This window comes from Babylonia areolata, chromosome 18, assembly GCF_041734735.1.
Source record: "Babylonia areolata isolate BAREFJ2019XMU chromosome 18, ASM4173473v1, whole genome shotgun sequence".
Classification (NCBI taxonomy): domain Eukaryota; kingdom Metazoa; phylum Mollusca; class Gastropoda; order Neogastropoda; family Buccinidae; genus Babylonia; species Babylonia areolata.
This window is the reverse complement of record NC_134893.1, coordinates 43,231,974-43,251,973: the sequence shown is the minus strand read 5'-3', so window position 1 is coordinate 43,251,973 and position 20,000 is coordinate 43,231,974. Positions and strand designations below refer to the sequence as shown.

The 20,000-nt window shown below is 40.5% G+C and overlaps 1 protein-coding gene across 2 annotated transcripts in view; it reads left to right on the top strand.

Annotated features, from left to right (window-relative positions):
* The window catches only part of LOC143292792 (protein bicaudal C homolog 1-B-like), a 59,000-nt gene that overhangs the window by 11,800 nt on the left and 27,200 nt on the right, over window positions 1–20,000 (top strand). For both annotated transcript variants that reach the window (XM_076603374.1, XM_076603373.1), the window contains exons 2-4: window positions 4,959–5,005; window positions 6,125–6,194; window positions 12,221–12,300. In XM_076603374.1, the coding sequence (XP_076459489.1) occupies window positions 4,959–5,005; window positions 6,125–6,194; window positions 12,221–12,300 (197 nt within the window). The remainder of the gene's footprint in view (window positions 1–4,958; window positions 5,006–6,124; window positions 6,195–12,220; window positions 12,301–20,000) is intronic.

The window sequence follows — 20,000 nt, the reverse complement described above, 5'->3', positions numbered from 1 at the left end:
TGGAATGAAACACTCAACTTTCAGAAGTGTAAGAAAGTTTTGAAAATATGAATATCAAAACACCATGAAAATATGATTTACGAAAACAACCATCCAAACAATCCCCCCCTTTATTTATTTTATTCTTTTTATTATTATTTATTTTATTTTTTATCTAGAGTGCTGTGATCTTTTTTGAAGCTCCATGAAGCAGTGTGAAAATATTACATTTGTTACTTGTTGGGCGTGGGGGAGGAGGGAGGGGGGGGGGACAGAATCCTTTTATCCCCACCCCCACCTCAAATAATCAGCTTTTTTTATTTGTTTGTTTGTTTGGCTTGAGTGTGAAGATCATTTTGTGGAGCATTATGAAATGAAGCGGTGTGAAAATTTACATGTATATATTAAAAAAACAAACCAAAAAAAACCCAGTCCAAATAAAAATAATCAGTTTTTTTTTTTTTTTCTTTTTTTTTCTGTCAAGCTGAGATCTTTTTAGTTATGGAAGCAGCAAGAAGCAGTGGGGAAGTACGCAGTCTTGTTTAGTGCCTGCGCTGGGTGTCTGCTCTGGTGATGCTCCAGCAGTTTTCTTTCACCCCACACCAACTGAATGCGGGGAGATAAAAGGTTTCATTCATGACTCTGCCAGCAGCAGATGTAGCTGGGATGGGGTCTTTGGGTGCAGGAAGGAGGAGGTGCTGTCTGGTTGTATAACAAATTTTTATGATAAAAAAAAAAGGTGGTGGAAGGGGGAGGGTGTAAGTAACTGTAATAAGGGGAAGTGCAACGATGGGTGAGGTAGATGGCAAGGGGGCAAAGGTGGGATGAGGGCAGGGGAGGAAGAGAGCGTGGAAGAAAAAGAAAGAAGCAGTGTTCTTTGTGCTACACACTTCACTCCAAGAAGTTAAGTGGGAGCAGGAGCTTTAGTAGAAGGGAGGATGGAGAAGGGGCAGATCAGGGGTGAAGGGAATGGGTGGGGAGGGAGAGGTGAGGGTGGGGGGGGGTGGAAGGGGTTCATGTCTAAAGTGAGGGAGCAGAGCTGCACATGGTGAGCAGGTTTTAATGTATTAGTTTGGACAGAAATCAGGTTTTGATTTTTTTTTAAAACAAGTTGAGAATGAAACCAGCATCCATTTCAATTTTGTATCCATTCTCCCCTCCATCAGTCATCAGTGTTGATTCTTTCCCTTCCTTTCACCCCTCTCATTGGAATTACTTGAAACTTTAATCATTTTCTTGGAACTCCTATTTTAGTTAGAGTCCAAGGTGCAGCTTCCCCACCATCGAAATGTCAGCAGGTCGATTTGCTATTGAATTTCAACTTAAGTTATGTTTTTAGTAAATAATTTTGATTATATTTTATTTTTTTGTGTTGTTTTTTTTTGTGAGGAAGGGGTGTGGGGTGAGGGGTAGGGAGGGGCTCTCAAGGTCTGATGAGCACAAAGGGTCTATGCATAGGTCAGGCATCTGTCTGTGTTTTAAAAATCAAATATGTTTTTTGTAAGTAAATCACTACTAAATGGCGTGCATTGTATATATATATATATATATATATATAGGGATCAGTCCACAGGCTTTGATGCATCCTTGAAACTGAGACTAAAACGGAAACAATGTTTTTTTTTCTCTACATGTTCTGTGTCTGTCGCTTTGTTTGACTGACTTTTCTCTCTGTTCATGTATTATGCATGAATCTGTGCTGTTGTTTGCTTTGGTTGCTTTTGTTTCAGTTGATTACATTTGTTTTGTTCCCCTTCCTTTTGTACAGTGTCTGTCCATCTCCCTCTTTCTCCATTGACACAGCTTGTACAACAGTTTCATGGCATAGGCTTAAACTTCTGTCCTTTTTCAAACTGATCAGTGCATATTGATTGTTATTCAAATGGTCTGATGGTTTACTGTGACAACTGAAGGGGAATGGATGTGTTAAAAGCGCGCCAGAGCTGGTCTATTATTATTATTGAAATGAAACCAAAGAAATACACACATACATGTATACATATATGTGTGTATGTGTGAGGGAGGGGTGGAGGGTGGGGGAAGAGGGGGCAGGGGTGTATATATACAAGTCTTTGTCTTCTCATTATCTCCCTTCATTAACCCCACCCCTCCCAGTGTCTTCCTCTCTTTTCTCATGCCCCTTGTCTTTCTCTGTGTGTGTGTGTGTGTGTGTGTGTGTGTGTGTGTGTGTGTGTGTGTGTGTGATGGAGGGAGAGGAATGGGGGAGGCATAAAGTTGATACATATTACTTATGTTGTGGCTCAGTCTCTTGCTGTTGTTAGTTGTTGCCTTGTTGACAAGTATGACCTGTCAGTACTTGATCATTACAATTTTCAGTGAATAATTTACGATACACAGATAGTGGAAGAAACCTGATGGTTTATCTTGTGCAAGAACTACACCTCCATAAAAGTAGCAGTATTGTGATTAGCAGTGTGAGATTATATATATTGTGAAATGCTGCTCAGCACAGTGGAGCAACACTACAATCATGTTGACTAACAAATAGTGAAGAGTGCCTGGTGTGTTTAGCTTGCTGTTGTAATCGTCAGATGATACATGGCCAGCAAATGCATGGTTACTTGTGTTGTGGTTTATTTACTCAGTTCACTGTACCTCAGTGAATCTTCAGTTTTAACAAACATGCCACAGTCTCATTAACTAAGTCAGTCTCTTTCTCTGTCTACCTGTCTGACTGTTAGTTTCTTTGTTTCTCTTTCTCTCTTTCTCTGTCTCTCTCTGGCTCTGGCCTTCTCCGGTTTCTGTCACCCGACTCTCTTAATCTTTTCTTTGTTTCTTAAACACACACACACACACACACACACACACATGCAACTGCAAGTGTCATCTGTACATACTTGCAGTCACATACTTCATGCGCATACACACACTGGCCCACAAGCACAGAGTAATATAAGAAATGAATTAGACTCTTATATTCCACAGACACGGGATCTTGGGTAATCTGTTTGAAAGACATTTTGAAAGTGAAAACCAGAAAGATGACTAATGTTCTGCACCCAGGTCCATAATTATGATAATTATATAAATTACTTCCAGTACAAATATATGCAGTATTAATTTTTGATGAAAGTACTCATTTCATTGACTGCAGTAAGATGGTGAGAAAAGTGATATTATTTGGCTCATGGTGAATATGCAATTAAACCTGCATGCTCTCATGCACAGCTAAAGGAATGCCTGGCTATAATGTTTTGAGCCTATTTTTCAACTCAGTCAGAGCTGAAGTGTTTGCAAACTGGTGGATGGCAATGAGTTATATTTATATATATATATATATATATATATATATATATATATCTTTTTTTTTGTTTTGGTTATTGTTGTTGCTGCAGTGAATCTAATTCTAAAGCCACATTCACCTGCTGTCTTCATTTTATTTTTGGAAACCTGTCTTAAGACCTTGGAGCTGTTTCCTTTACTTTCCTTTCCTTTGTCAAGAACATAAATTTATCTTTCCATTCTTCCGTTATTTGCTTGAACTGGCTCAATTTACTCAGACAAACTGGCTGCTGAACTTGTTCCAAGATTTTTTTTTTTTTTTGCGACAGTTAGTGAGAGGGCTGAGAGAGTTTGAGTCCAAAATTAACTGGCACATATATCATGCAAGCAAAGGAAGAAATGAAAAATTGAGAGACAAACATATAGACTAACAAAGCAGTTGTGAATCAAGCCCTTTAAATGATGCAGTCGGCACATTTTTGCTTCTTCATTGTTACCCTCTTTCAGCTGCTCCTTCTCATTATCATCTTCTTCATATTCCTTTATCTTTTTCTATTTTTTTTTCTTTGTAAAAAAAAAAAAAAAAGTTAAAAAAAATTGTTCCTCTTCTTTGTGTCATCATTCTTCTCATCCTCTTTCTAATGGACCTCCTTTTTTATTATTATTCTCCTCCTCCTGCTGCTGTCATCATTTTCTTTAAATTCTTCTTTACCTTCTTGTTCTTGTTCTTTGTCTTCTTCTTCTTCATCTGCCTCCACCTCCTCTACTTCTTTTTGAGTTTTTCTTTGTTCTGTATCATGTTTCTCTCCCCACACCTGTTTCATCTTCCCCCTCTTCTTCTTCGTTTGTTTCTGTGTTCACACGTTCTTCTGTTTCTCCTTTTAATTGAGAGTGAGAAGTCCACTGTTCATTGACCCCAGCAGACGGGGATGTTTTTGTAAGCAAGCAGATTTGTTGTTCCAGCAGGGTTGTGACTGTTTGGACAAGGTAGAGAGGGCTGGCCAGGCAGTGGGCTACTGGCAGTGAGGTTTACCTCCTTTCGGGTGAAGGCTTTAGGAACTGAGGATAGGGGTGTGTGCGGGGGTGGGGATGGGAGGGGGTGGAAGGAGGGGTTCTCCATATCCACCCTGATTTCAGGTACAGCTTCATAATTTCAGCATGTTGCCTGTGATTGGAGTGATTGGGGTTCTGTGAGGGGGTTGGGAGTGGGGGGTAGGGGGAGGGGGAGGCAGGTGACATGATGACAAACACACAAAAAAATCTGTTTTTATTTGGGATTGCAAGGTTTCAGCCATCTGGCAGAATGGTGATCTTCTGGATACATTTAGACCAATGAGCTTAAAAAAGAAAACAGAAAAAAAAAGAAAGAAAGATGGGCTTTGGGCAGGAGCTGGCCAGGGAAGAAAAAGAATAGGGGTTGTTTATAGTGTATGTTGCAGAAACAGATATTAGGGAGGATGGTGTGTGTGTGTGTGAGTGTGTTTGTGTGTCTGTGTGTGTTTGTGTGTCTGTGTGTGTGTGCGTGTGTTTGTGTGTGTGTCTGTGTGTGTGTGCGTGTGTTTGTGTGTCTGTGTGTGTGTGTGTGCATGTGTTTGTTTGTTTGTGTGTGTGTCTGTGTGTGTGTGTCTGTGTGTGTGTGTGCGTGTGTTTGTGTGTGTGTGAGTGTGTGTGTGTGTGTGTGTGGAGTGCAATCAGATGATGAACAGTGTCTTTTGTTTTATTTTGTCCTTCCCCAGTTCCTGGAGATGAGTTTGATGAAGGTGCTGAGGATTTTTTTCAAAGGGTGAGTTGATGGTTTTGTTCAAGAATCTTGTGCTCTGTAATTATATATTGATAATGTGTATCTGCTCTGGCAATATATACTTGAAATTATAAATGATAACTTATTAATTATTTGTACAGTGTGATGTGATGTGATGTGTGTGTGTGTGTATGTGTGTGTGTGTGTGAAAATAGAAATCTGTTTCAGACAGACTTCAGATTTTTGGAAGAAAAATATGCAGTGTCATTTTAATTCTGTGTACTGAATAGACATGTATTTAGATAGGTTTCCTGTTGACATTGCCTTTACTTGTCAAAGTCAGATTAGAATGTCATCGTGATAGTTTGGGATCAAGTAATGGCAGCCTGTGTTTGTTTTGAGATAACAGAAGGCTGAGTGTAGGCATTGCATGAGAAAAGGGCTTTTTAAGCGTCAGTGCATGTTTGCTTGAATCTGATCCCTATTGTTCAAGGGCTTACATAGTGACAGTATAATTCTGTTTTTCTAAATCGATGTCTGTTTGATGTTCGTGAGGTTTTCGTTTGGTGTAGTCATTCTTTCTCTCCCCCCCATCCCCCCCCCACACACACACACCACCCTCCCCCGTCTTTTACTCTCCATACTGATATGGTCTTTCTTTCTTTTCTTTTTTTCTATTTGTTTATTTTGTGTATGTCTGTGTCTGTGTGTACCTGCATACATGATGTCATATGCTTGTGTGTGTGTGTGTGTGTGTGTGTGTGTGTGTGTGTTGACAGCAGACCCTTTCTTGTTATCTTGTCTTTCTTGTTTGTCCCTTGCTTTCTTCCGTGTTTGTTGGTTGCAGCATGTAATGTTTACTTGTTTCTAGGAACAGGCCTGTGCTTGTAATACCATAACTTAGTATAAGTATAGGTTTTCCTCATTCAGGCAGCAGTACTCTATTTTTTTTTTTTTTTTTTTTTTTTTTAGGGCTTCTTTTCTTTTTTGAGTTGAGATTGAATCTGCTTGTTGTATTTAAATGGGTGTACATATTTTTTTCTTGTACAGTTGAGTATTTATGATATGTATTATTATTGACATGTACCTTTCATGCTTTCAGTTTTCTTCTTTTTTTCTCTGTTTTTTTCTTCATTGTGGTTTCTTTATTGGTTGTTTCAGGTCATGGACGAAACAAATACACAGATAACATGGCCATCAAAACTGAAAATTGGTGCAAAATCAAAGAAAGGTATGTTGTGTTCTTTGTCCCTTTTTGTTCCTTCCCCTCTCTGTCTGTCTGTCTGTCTGTCTTACACACACACACACACACACACACACACACACACACATGTCCCTCTTTCCTCTCTCTCACATACCTCTTTCTTCTTCCCTCTCTCTCTCCCACCCTCCTTTCCCCCTCACATCTTCTCCTTCCCCCTTCTCCCCTTTCTCTCTGTCTCTTCTCTCTCTGTCTCTCTTTCTTCTCTTTCTCTCTCTCTGTCTCTCGTCTCCATTGAGAACATTAAAGGCTTTCTCTCAGCAATCTATTCTTAAGAAAAAGAAGAAGGAAAAAAAAAGATGTGTGATAGAGAAAAACAACAGCAATATCTGCAGACCTGTAGAAACGTGGTTTGTGTAATGATTACTTTAAAAAAATAAAGAAGAAAAGAAAAGAAAACAAAACAAAAATAACACACACAGAACAGATGCACAGATACAACACACACACACATGCACACACACATGCGCACGCACGCACACACACACACACGCACACACGCATGCACGCGCACACACACTCACACGCACACACACTCAGACACACACACATGCATGCATGCACACACATGCTCGTGCGCACATACTCATACACTGAGACAGACAGACACACACACATTGACACACACACACACACACACACACACACACACACAGACAAGCACACACACACAGACACACACACACACACACACACACACTCACACACACCAGTGCCTCCATTCATGATCTTGGTGGTGGGTGGGCTACCCCACCAGTTTTTGACTGGATCTATAGAAGGCTTCCGTAGGACTTTGTCATGTTGACACTTGAATTGAAAAGGTACTGCTGAGACAGGCGTGCACCAAGCATTATAGTTCTTTAGAAGAGAGTGATTTACTGTGTTCATTTTCTTTATGCTGTATTTCATTCAGGGCTTTCATGATGCAAAGAGATGAAAGCAGCACAGGGCGCTGTGTATGTGTATGTCTGTGTGGGTGGTCTGTCTTAGTGTCTGTATCAGTGTATGTATTTTCTTTATCTTCTTTTTCTTTTCTCCTTCTGTTTCTTCATCAGTTTTCTTCTGTTTGTTTTTTCTCTCTCTTTAAAAGAAAAAAATCTTGATTATTAATTTCTGTTTTGAATGTACCTGTTGAACTCCCTTCCCAGCTTCTCTCTCTCACTCTTTCTCCATCTCTTTCTCTCTCACTCTCTCTTTCCCTTGCTTTACCCTCTTCCTCTCTCTTTTCTAGGTCTTTATTTCTTTTTCTGTCACTGTGGGTTTGTATAATTCACATAATGATTTGGTTAATGCCTGATCTGTTAATGGGAAGGCTTGAATTAACTTGCACTGTAAAAAAAAAAAAAAAAAAAAAAAAAAAAAAAGCTAAAAAATGTTTTCTTTGTAAGTGGATTGTGCCTTAATCTTATTTGTCATCACAAGCAGCAGTTTTGGAATGAACTTGGTGCTACAGTAGTGTTATTGAACTGTGACTTATGAAGGTGTGGTAAAGCAAGAGATAAACAACTGCATAAAGTATTTTCGTACACAGGAGCATGTTTAGTTGGCCTTTAGTTTAAGGAGCACATAGCTGATGCTAGTAATTGTGATAACAGTGGTAGTATAGTGATCAACAGAAAGGAGAAGAAGGGGGGGGGGGATTGGGGGGGGGGGGAGACTTCTGAATCAACAAGACATACAGAAAAAAGAGGATGTTTAAAAGACTGGTGGAGGGAGTGGCCAGTGTGTGTGTGTGTCATGTATACATGTATGCTTACGGAAATGAGGTGAAGGGACTGGAAAAGAGGAGGAGGTGGGGGGTAAGGGGACTCTCATGGAGGGAGGGAGGGGAGGGTGTTACAGATTAGCGGCAGGCCCAAGCAGGGATCATTGACTGCCCCTGTAGTCTGTGAGGACAAGGTTGACTGCCGGTTCAATCCAGGCCGTAACTCTTTGGGCATGTGATAAGCCAATGATTAGGGAGGGGAGGGGAGGGGAGAGGAGGCGGAAGGAAGGAGAAGTGTGTGTATACATGTGTACTTTGCTGGAGTGGTGGAGGACCAGGTTCCCCCCCACCCACCCCCACCTCCCCCTCCCGTCACCCCTCCTTTTTTTTTTTTTTTTGAAGAGGAAAATGGAAAAGTTGGCAAGGCCAGGAAGGGAACCAGTCTTCTAGACATAATGTGTACACATTCTGGTATATGTATGTATGTATATCCCTGAACCCAAGCTTTTAGATCAGTCAGTCTGATAACCCTCAGACTGAGCAGTTCGCACCACTGGGAGTTGTTGGGGGTTGTGAATGGACACAGAGAGAGAGAGAGAAAGGACTGTCACATGCTTTGAACAGTCATTCTGGGTGTTTGTTGTGTGTTTTCTCCTTTGTTTTTTTTTTTGTTTCCCTCCCACACAGTGCACAGGATATGTACAGCATTATGGTGAAGCACTGTCGTTCAGGATTTTTTGTGGTTGACAGTACATGATATCCCTAGTCTGATCACAGCCTTCTGTTGAGAGTCAAGGTACAAGTTGACAGCATCAGTGGTGACTTTTATGCTCTCGGTCTCCCTCTGTGTGTGTGTGGGGGGGTGGGGGTGTAGGTTGTTGCACGCTTGCATGCATGCGTTCACACTGTTTTTTTTTTTCCTTGCAAAGAATAATTGTTATTCATTTAAATGGTTTTACATCAGTGTCATTCCAAAATTTTTATTATACATGCAGCAGGTTTTGTGCTGTTGTTTATTGCTGCAAAATCACAACAGCATGGACTATAACAGACTTGCTACAGCATTTTTTTACCCTTCAAAAAAAAAGAAAAAAAAAGAAAAAAAAAAAGAAAAAAAAAGGTTCTTTTCTTTGAAATGCACCTGCCAGCCAAGTTAATGCAATTATAGTCATGAACAGCAATATTTATGCAGATTTATCTTTCAGTTATACCTCCTTATTCAAACCTCAGCTGTACCATAATACCGATTACAGTCATCTTCATAGGGTGGATTGAAAAATAACACTAAAAAACACCAGAGAAAAAAACAACCACCACCACCACCAACAACCAAAACACCAACCCTAAAAACCTCTGAGTGTGAAGGGCTTGTGTGTGCACAGATTTGGGAAGGGTAGGACAGGTTTCTTTAAGAATATAAATAAATAAATAAAATAAAATAAAGACAGAGTGGGAAAAAGAGTTTGTTTATGGCAGGATGCAATTGAAAAGATAAGAAATGCACAACAGAAACCTCTTTTAACCCACTGTGGACTTATCTGCTCTGTGTGCGTCTGTGTGTGTTTCTGTGCCCATCATTCTGTCTCTTTCCCCCCTCTCTCTCTGTCTCCCTCTCTCATTTTGTACAGTGTAGGTTGATATGTACCTAAGAATTTGAGTCACTTGCTTTTTATGTATGTAGACACACACACACACACACACACACACACACACACACACACACACAATCAGTCAACCAGTCAGTCAGTCAGTTCAATTTATTGCCCTCATAAAAAATGCAGGGAAAAACAGCTTTTGGGCAATGAGATAACATGAGACAACACAACATTAGAAAACATTTTTCATTCATGAAATTTTGTAAAAGTATAGCACACTCAAAACGCAAGACATATACAGCTTGAAAAAAGAAAGAAAAAGAACTGGCTTACTAACATAACCGTACACTGTTACATTTCTGAGCTTTAATGAAATTACTGTTTTTAACTTTTTGATGCAATCAAAAAAATGTAAAAAAATTTAAAAATTCAATATTTTGATTTTACAAACAGTTAATTATGGAATAATACCTTTCGAATTGTCAGTGTGATTTTACTGTATATGTGTTTTTGTGTAAGTATGCAAGCAAGTGCTATGATTGTGGTTGATAATTTTTTTTTAGTGTCTGTATTTAACTGAGATAATGGTACTGCTCATTGAGATGAATTCGTCATGTGGAATCCATGTTCATTATTTTTAAGGAGTTACAGTGGGCACATTATTGATATATTCGGACATTTAAAATGGTGTGATATGAGTGGATGGAGTGTGATTGGGAGTTGCAAGATATGGTAGGGGAATGGGGCCCATGGTGTGGTTAAAAGAGGGGGGGGGGGGGGGTGATATGGGGTAGAGGATGAGGTTTGAAGCGTTTATATGAGGAAGAGAAAGAACTGATACTTTTTGAGTGGTTTGATTTATTATGTAATGTTTTTGCTTTAAATTTGCTATACTTCTACAGATTTGTAAAAATGCTATTTTGCCATTGTTCTGTTGTACTATCTCATGCTATCTTGTCACCACAAACCAGTTTTCCTTGTACTTTGTTATGAGGACGTATAAGTGATTTAATTGATTTACTGATTGCATCAGATACTGTGATGCTTTAGGATTAGAACGTTCTTATGTAGGTGATTGGGTGCAGATTTGTGTGTGTGTATGTGTCTGTGTGTGAGAGAGAAAGAGAGAGGAGGGGGGGAAGGAGATCCCCACCCCACCCCAACCCCCAACCCTCATCACCCCAACCCCAGTTCCACCACACCACCCTCCCATCCACCCAGTTTCAACAACAACGTTATCCATTTTCCAGGATGTTTTAACGTTGAATAAACAGAGGGGTGTTCTGCATGGGGAGATAGCTGCTTTGAAGGGGATCCCAGGGAAGCAGATATGGGACACAGCCTGGTCACAGATAATGAGGCCACATACAGGAACAGTGTCCCTATTGTCCACGGTTGCAGGCAAGCCTTCCCTGGGGGCTGTGTTTTTGAGCATCCTTCTAGAAAGATAACAGTTCTCTTGCCAGTCACAACTCATTCATTGCCTGTGTGTGTGTGTGTGTGTGTGTGGAATGTTTGTGTGGTCGGGGTGGGTTTGGGGGGTGGGGGACATCTCCTCCCGGGTGACAAAATACTGTGGTTATTATAGATAATGCTCAGATGTGGGTTATGAAAACTTGGTCCCACACACTTTTGAGACATGTGATACAGGCGAGCCAGTACATCAGTGATTGGGCTGATATTTGGGAGCTTCATTTTTTTTTTTTTTTTTTTTTTTAAACAAAAAAACCAAGGTCCCACTAGCAGCATTCACTTAGCTCATGTAAAAGAACCCATGGAAACAAAAGGGTGGTTGTCTCTGGCAAAATTTGTAGAAAAACCTACTTTGATAGTAAAACAAATACACTTGCTGCAAAAAAAAAAAAAAAAAAAAAAAGTGGCGCTGAAAAGCAGAGCAGCCTGAATTTCACTGAGAGAAATCTGTTGTGACAAAAATTAGCACAATACAAATACAATACAGTACAATTTTTGTGCTTGTGTGTCCTGCTCTTTTGCATGCATGTGCAGGTGCGTGTGTACACACAAACACACACACACACACACACACACACACACACACACACACACACACGGAGAATAATGCCAGTTACCCACACAAATAAATAGTTAGAATTGAAAGAATCAAATTGAAATGCTTGTACCTCATAAATTTGAAATGTCTCTTGGTTGGAGAATTAACACAGGCATTAAGAGACTGGTTGGGGCAACGGAAAAAGGAAGAAAATGAATGAACTGATAGATAAATATTGTTGTTATTTAGAAATGAAAATCAATTTATACTAAGTTTGACCTGGGTCAAAGTTTGACATCATAAAGGATCAAAGGTTTGTAGAAGTTGCCAGAAAATATTAAAAAGTTGAGTTCAGTGACCATTCATATGTGTGTGTGTGTGTGTGTGTGTGTGTGTGTGTGTGTGTGTTTCTGCTTTAATCATTATGTAAAAAGATTTTTGTTTCACTTTAAAAAAAAAAATCTGTTTTGTATCTTTCTTATCATGTACACACTCACACATACACGTGCGCTTGCGCACACACACACACATATGAACACACACACACACACACACACACATGTTTTCTGTGCATACCTGTTATGCATAAAAACCAGCAGTCCAATCATTGTGTCTGCTGAACTGAACACAGCAGTGTTGAACAGCTTGAAGACTTGAAGAGAGCGTTTCCTGCTGTCTGTTGCAGATCCCCATATCAAGGTGATAGGTTTTCCTGATGATGTGAGGGCCGCCAAAGCCAAAATCATGAGTATTCTCGACACAAAGGTAAGCCCTAGCTGAGGTCTCCCCTGTTGGTGATTGGGGATGTGTATGGTGTGTGTGTGTGTGTATATATATATATATATATATGTGTGTGTGTGTGTGTGTGTGTGTGTGTGTGTGTGTGCTAGTGTATATATGTATATATATATACATGCACTTGTGTGTTTGGATATGCAGAGAAAAAGTGTATGTATACCTGTCTGTATGTATGTACTGGTATACACGTGTGTGTATTTGTGTGTGTGTGTGTGTGTGTTTACATATATGGATATTTGCTTCTGATGGTTTCTCATCATGCTGGTTTCAACTTCTATCTTTGTTTTCGTCTGGGTTGCCAGTTCGGGTTTGTTATCTTTTCTGCATTCATCTGGAGTTCATTCTTGTCTCCATGGTGTGTGTGTGTGTGTGTGTGTGTGTGTGTGTGTGTGGATACATGTATGAGAAGATAATAGCAGGACGGTAGAAGGTCGTGGTTGAGGGGTTTGAGGTTGGGTTGATAGAGGCAGGGTTCTTTTTTTTTTAAAATTTTTATTATTAACAACAAAATATTGTTTAGGGATTGATCATCCATTTTTAGATCTTTTTGCACACTTCTCCACACTGAATGTGGTGTATGTTTTTTGTGTTTTCATGTGTGCACATATGTGCACGGCATTGCAATGACACACTTGTAACTGTGATAGCATCATGTTGACATGCCCCATAATGTCAGTGTCATCACAATGCACAATGCATCCTTCACATTTGCTTCTATTTGAAACAGCTGCCAGGGGTCAACAGCTAGGTCCTAGTACTGCTTCTGCTTTCCTAGAATGTAAAGATAATACATTAAATATTGAATGTGGCAGAAAAATGCCAAAAATGATGATGTATGAATTGGAGAAAGCAACCTGACAGTTGTAACATCAGCATTCATCTCCTGTTACTTAGAACAGTTGTTTTCACAACGGGCCTATGGTTCGAAACGTCGTGTCTCACTCGAAGAGGATTCATCTACCACCAAAAAGGGGTTTTTTGTTTGTTTTTTTAATAAACTTTAGTTTTTGGTTTCTTTTTATTATTTGTAAATCCAACATTGTGTGGAAGGGTCCTCACACAGGGACCACCACACAGTACAAACTTAAAACTGCCCCTGGATAATGATGATCCATCATTGCTGAAGCCTTTTGATGTCGGGTAGCATAGGCTGAACACTGTTCCAATACCCCAGAACATCACCGGGATCTGATCCCTACCTTTAGTTGTGCAGGAAGCAGGTGAAAGAAGACTAGAGGTAAATGTCAAAATGCCACAAAAGCCACAGAGCCCATAGACCAGATTGTGTATTGTCATTAGTTCTGAAACACTGTGCTGATCAGCTCACTCCTATCTTGACCAATATGTTCATTTCTTGTTTCTCTATGGAATAGCGTGTGCACTGTCCTTGAAATGCTGACTGTGCCTTACTATGCCAAAGCATCCATTCTAGATGTTATGGGCCAGTTGAAGTGACAGCTGTAGTCATGAAATGATGAAACTACTGGAGAACAATTTATCTTTCTTTGTTTTAAATCTTTCTCATACAGACTTATATCTGGGCCCTTTACCGTTTGTTAGGCAAATAGAATAGATCTGTTAAAGATGGTTTTTCACTGTGTCTTCATTTGGTGTCCAAATGCCAGTATTTTCTTTGTTGACTTATGCTCAGCATTCAGTACTTCAGTCGCTTCTCATTTGGTTAGTCGCTGAGTTATACATGTAACCTCCACGTTGACATTAATTTGTGTTGTTGGATTTAAGATATTCTGGCGTCAGGGTTCTTGGTAATTAGGAAGTAGGGAAGCAAATATCTCATGTGCTCATCGTAAATGCTGGTGCCACTCCAGGATGTTCTATATCCCCAACAGATTTCGCTGTTTACTGATGATCTGAGTGCAAAAGCTTATCAGTTATAACAATGAAATTCCCTTTGAGAAATGTTTGCCACCATGTGTGTGTGTGTGTGTGTGTGTGTGTGTGTGTGTGTGTGTGTGTGTGTGTGTGTTTGAGCTGTTTTGTTGATGAGTTGGTATGCAGTATGTACAAATATGCACATGTATACATGCATGGATGTTCTTGTTTATTGTGTGTATACATAAACAAATGGGAATGACAGAGAGAGAGACAGACAGACAGAGACAGAGAGAGAAGTGTGTGTGTTTGTGTGTTTGCGTGTTACTGTGTGTATGGTTGCACATCAGGTGCATGTATGTGTGTGCATTGTGTGTGTGTGTGTGTGTGTGTGTGTGTGTGTGTATGTGTGTGTGTGTGCATATGCTTATGTGTGGGCATGCTTGCTTTTCTCTCTTTTTTTTTTCCTCTCTTGTTTTCAACCCATCAAAACAGTCTCCTCCTCAAAGGCTGAAATATAGACCAAGGTGCAGCATGTCAGGCAATTACTGCCAGTACATGATGGATGCTGCAGGCACTGACAGGAGCTTAGCCTCCAGCCAAACCTGCTTGCAGATTTTTAGGGTTTTTTGGTGTGGGTTTTTTTTCTGATCTGATGATTTATTTTTAGCTCTCATTTAGCCTTTAAGCTACCATCAAATTCAAACCTTTCCAGTTCTTCCTCTTTCCTCCTAAACTTTGGATTTGTCAGTCAGTCTGTCTGTCTGTCTTTGTTTCATGTTTTTTCTGTATTTGTATTATCTGAGTATATGTTTGTCTGTCTATTTTTCTCTTTGTCATGTTCCCATCTCTTCCCTTGTGTGTGTGTGTGTGTGTGTGCACGCACATGCGCACGTTTCTATTTTCTAGCCCTCTTCTCTCCTCCGCCTTTTTCTCTCTTCCATCTCTACATTTCAGTTCCATCTGTGTGTGTTCTTGAGCATATATCTAAAGCTGACTTCTGGAGCATATGTCTGAAGCTGTTGAAATCTGGATCAGTTGCTGTTTACATACATGACGGTCAATAGCCTTCATGTGAACAAATCGCCACATTTCTGCCTCCCTCCCTGCCTGTCTGTGTGCACTATAAGTGTGTGTGTGTAGGCATGAACTGGGGAGAGAGAGAGAGAGAGAGAAAGAGAGATGCATGCGCCACCAGAAGTGATATTTCCTCTTGTGTGTCTTAATCAAAGAAAACATCTGGTGAATGACAACTGCTTTTTTCCCAGGATAAAAACAGTCTTGTCGTGTTTCAGGTTTTTCCATATCTTTCTTCTTGATGTTTGTGGAAAGTTTGGTCATTATGAAATACCTGGTTTAGGTGGTGAACTTAGTGGTTAGTTTGAATAGCATTTTTAATGTCTCATTTAGGGGTGGGGATGGGTATTGTATCTAATGTTTTTATCTGGGACATCATTCTTGAAGTGTGTGGATGGCATTGATGTATATGAAGTGTCCAGTTTGGGCAGGAGCCTTGAAGTATGTAACTGGAACAGTGATCTTGAACTGTCATTTGTCAAGCATGTAGTTTGAGCTGGAATCTTGAAGTATGTGCTTGGAGCAATGATTTTGAAATGTTATGATGGCATCTGAGAAAAATCCAGTTTGGATGAATGTCAGGATGGCATTTTGTGAAGTATCCCGTTTGGATAGTTAGACGCTGACATTGTGCATGACTCATGCAGGATATGAAGGAAATACCTGGGCAGTTAGGTAGGCCATAGAATGGAGCCTGTCCCTCCTGCCTTGGTAGGTACGGTGTCTTTGGGTAGGCCACTTACCTGCACCATTGTTTTCATAGTTTAGGAGCTGGTGTACATATATTTGCTGATCGAATTAACCAGGCCTGGCCAGTTTGTCCTGCGCAGTTCTGCTATTACTGTAGGAATGTGTGCCTGTGACAGTGAGTGCAGGTCAGCTTATATATATATATATATATATATATATATATAAAAGCATGGTGCTGTCATTCTTTATTCTCATACCCTCAGTCCTAAATAAACTCCTCCTTGTGTGAGTTGATGTGTGAGTGGGTGGGGAAGGGAAGGAAGGTGGGGATGGATGCATGATCTGTGTGTGTGTTTGTGTATGTGTGTGTGTGTGCATGCTTCTATTCAAACTGTTCAGTTATGGAAGCATTTTTTTGTTTTCTTATAGATCTTTATTAACCTATTGTCACTGTTTGTTTTGTTTTGTTAGGTGTGTTGTATTCCATAACATAAAGATTGTTTGACATTTATGGAAAGTTCTAAAAGAATAAGCGGCTGTTGTTGTTAAGCATAGCCATTTGTTTACTTCAGTAAAATGCTGTAAAAGTTTAAGTAGATTAATCTGAATCTGGTTTTCTTTTTTTTCCAGAATTTTTGTCACAGTTGCAGTCAGTATCAGAAACACTATGGACATTATATGATGATGGAGCAGTGGCTGTGGTAGTAAATAGGTGCAGCATACCTATCAGCTTTTTCAGAAGAGTTTGTAATAAAACAGGACAATAAAAAAGAAAAGATGTCTCTGTTGCATAAAATGATATACAAAAAAGCCCCCCACTACATTGATTAACTCGGTCAGTGCAAAATGCCGTCAGTACTTAGTACAGGAGCAAGAACCCCATTTTGACCCCCAGTCCCCTCCAAAAGGCCACACGAGGCCACCTTGCTCTCGGGACTCCCCCTGTTACCTGTAAGTGTAAGGGTAACACAACACAGAAATGCAGGTTTCGTGCCTGCAGGTACCAATGGGGAGGACCACTTATCTACGACACTGGCACCGGTTCAAAGCAAACAGTGGGTACCCACCAGCGCCCTCATTTCCGTCCAACACCCTGATTTGTTTCTGCGGCCAGAATAGAAAGTGGACTTTCTGCTAGTCCCTGGATTAATGAGATTTGATAAGCGCGCCCTTCCCAGTTCCACATTCTGGGGGCCGGGGAGCTCTGATATTGACTCCTTTTGGTCTATTGTGGATGCTAAGTTTGGCAGATAACTTGCTCATTTGCTTTTGCAGGCAGTGGGGCTGTGTCACCTAATTACTTCTTTTGTTAATTTGGTGTTAGCCGCTGTGTCACCTGCCTGAGATGGAGGGGAAAGTAAAGAGAAGTTGAAGAAGAAATGGTGGGGGTGTTGGGGTGGGGGTTGGACAGCTAATGGGATCAGCTGGTTTGAGTGACTCTTAGGCTGGTGACAAGCCAGCTTGGCCAGCCCCCCTCAGAGTTGTGTTAAATGAGGAGGAGGGCGTTGGCTTCTACACTCAATCATCCTCCCTTTTCTCTCTATTATAAAGTATTATATATATATATATATATTTGTGTGTGTGTGTGTGTGTGTGTGTGTGTGTGTGTGTTCAGCGAGCAGTAAAGCAGGGTAGGGCAGGCACACGTTGCCAAAACATATTGCAAGCAAAGATTGATGGCTTAAGTGAAAATCAGTATTGCAGGAAACCGCACCTGTTTGGACAGATGATTTATCATAATGAACCATATTTAAAACAATAAAAGGGGAAAAAAATAACTCTGATTTTGTTGTTGTTGTTGTAATCAATATGTTCTTAAGCAAACTGAATTACGGTGATTAACAGTATTGTTCTTAAAATTTTTTTGTCCATGTTGACTATGTGGTTCTACACCTATTTCAGTCTACAACATACTCAGTGGTGGGTAGGAGTAGACCATGGGCTGAAAATCTCCTCAATAACGCTTCTGATGAGGTTCAAACCCATGCCCACCTGTCGGTCTGTGACAATGGTGGCTGGTGTGAATATTATTGTTGTGAACACACACACACATACACACACACACACACACACACACACACAAACCCACTGATTTTCTAGTTTGTTAGAAGTCTAAAATCATCACCACACTTCCACAGATCATATATATATATATATATATACATCTGTCTCTGTCTCTGTCTGTCTGCCCGTCTGTCTGTCTCTCGGTATACACACACACACACACACACACACATTGACAGCAACATTGATTAAAGGGGACACAGTTTCCACTGTTTTGCTGAGATTACAAAGACTGCAATTACAAACCAGCCGCCGTGGCGAAGTGGTTAGCGTCGCGGACTGACGGCTGGGAGGACGCGGGTTCGAATCCCAGCGGAGGTGGGTTTTTCGGCCCGTGGCCGGCTCCTACCCAGAGTTGAGTGTGCTGTGGGCTTAAATGGGGAGACTGGGACCACACAGTCGAGTGTCATCCACTTCAAGGATGCGTCTTTGGGTGTGTTGCTCAAATTACCTGACCAACACTGCAAGTGTCTGTATCTCTCGGGCCTGGTTAACGCCGGGATATCATTATGACAGGAAGCGTAGAGTACAGCCTTGTCACGCAGTCCCGAACCAAAATGGACCTCCATAGCAACATCGTCATCATCATCGTCATCCTCCTCCTCCTTCATCGTCATCAATAGAAACAGAATAGTCTCAAAGTCTGTGGCCTTTCATGCCCTGCTCTCATGGTGACCTCAGTTTCGATACCCCTCCACTTCCCTGCTTGAGGTGAGTCCTGTCAATGTCGTCAGTGTCGGCAGATTCATAGAGGGCTGTTGTTTGAGGGACGTGGTGGCGGTCTCCACTCTGGGAGGGACGCTCACTCAGTCTGGCTCTGCGACTAAGCCATTATTGTCGTTAGTAGGGGGCTTAGTAGGTGGTGTCCTAAGTACGTTTAAACAGAACAGGCACCACTGAACACCACCGAAGTGACTCAGCAGCAGTGCAGGGTCTCCTCTGGTGTGTGGCCTCCTGGCGACCTAACATCGATGGTTCCCTGTGAACTGCCGACGCTGGAACTACGACGGACGAACCCGGGTGTGGCCGTGTATGGGGGAATCTAAATGAGCGGCGTGGGAGTAATGCCACTGAAACGGTACAGATGATGGGGCAGCAAAAAAAACAAAAAAACAAACAAACTGCAATTACAAAGACAACAGCAATAACAAAAGTTGTTTTTCAAACTGGTTGAAATTGATATTTATGTGACAATTACGTTTTTGTGGAAGCCTTAATTATTCATTTCATATATGTATACAGATGTATAAAAAGGGTTGGCAAGATTTATGAACATAAATACTTTACCAACAGAAAGAGGGAACATAATGCTCTTTATAATAGGGGGATTCAAAGGAGATTGAAAAGAGAGGAAAGACGTACAATGCCAGGTTTGTTCAGACCTACATTCAGACACACACAAACAACACTTGCATGTGATTTCACTCACACTGACACAAATACTCTATATGCATACACACAAACACACACACACATGCACATGCACACGCACACACATGTTTAGTATATGTACAAAAACCGAGCCAAACAAAACTAAAACAAGGTCCGATGCAGACGTTTTTATGCCAGAGCAATAATGGCAGCTTTGTTGAAGACACAACAGAAGAGGCTGCAAAAGTTCATAATGCACACAGGGGTGGTTTTGTCATTACCTTTTTGCGAAATGTAGCTGGATTCTATTTTTCAGTTCTTGAAGAAAGATTTTTTTATTTTTTTTTTTTTAACTGAATTAAAATTCTGTGTGTACTGAGCAAGATGTGATTCAGTAGATTTTTTTTTTTTTTAAACATGATTTAATTGATTGATTGGCATTGTTTGGTTTCTTCTTATAGATTTGATATCTGACATATTTTCAGCCCCAATCATTGTGATCTGTCATTACTTCAGACATTTGTAAAGACAGCAAAGTTATTTGTTGAAAAAAAAAATGCATGAAGAGCAGTCACTCTTGAAATTTAGAGTGCGATTTGTCATACCTTACTGGGTTTATTACAGCATCACAC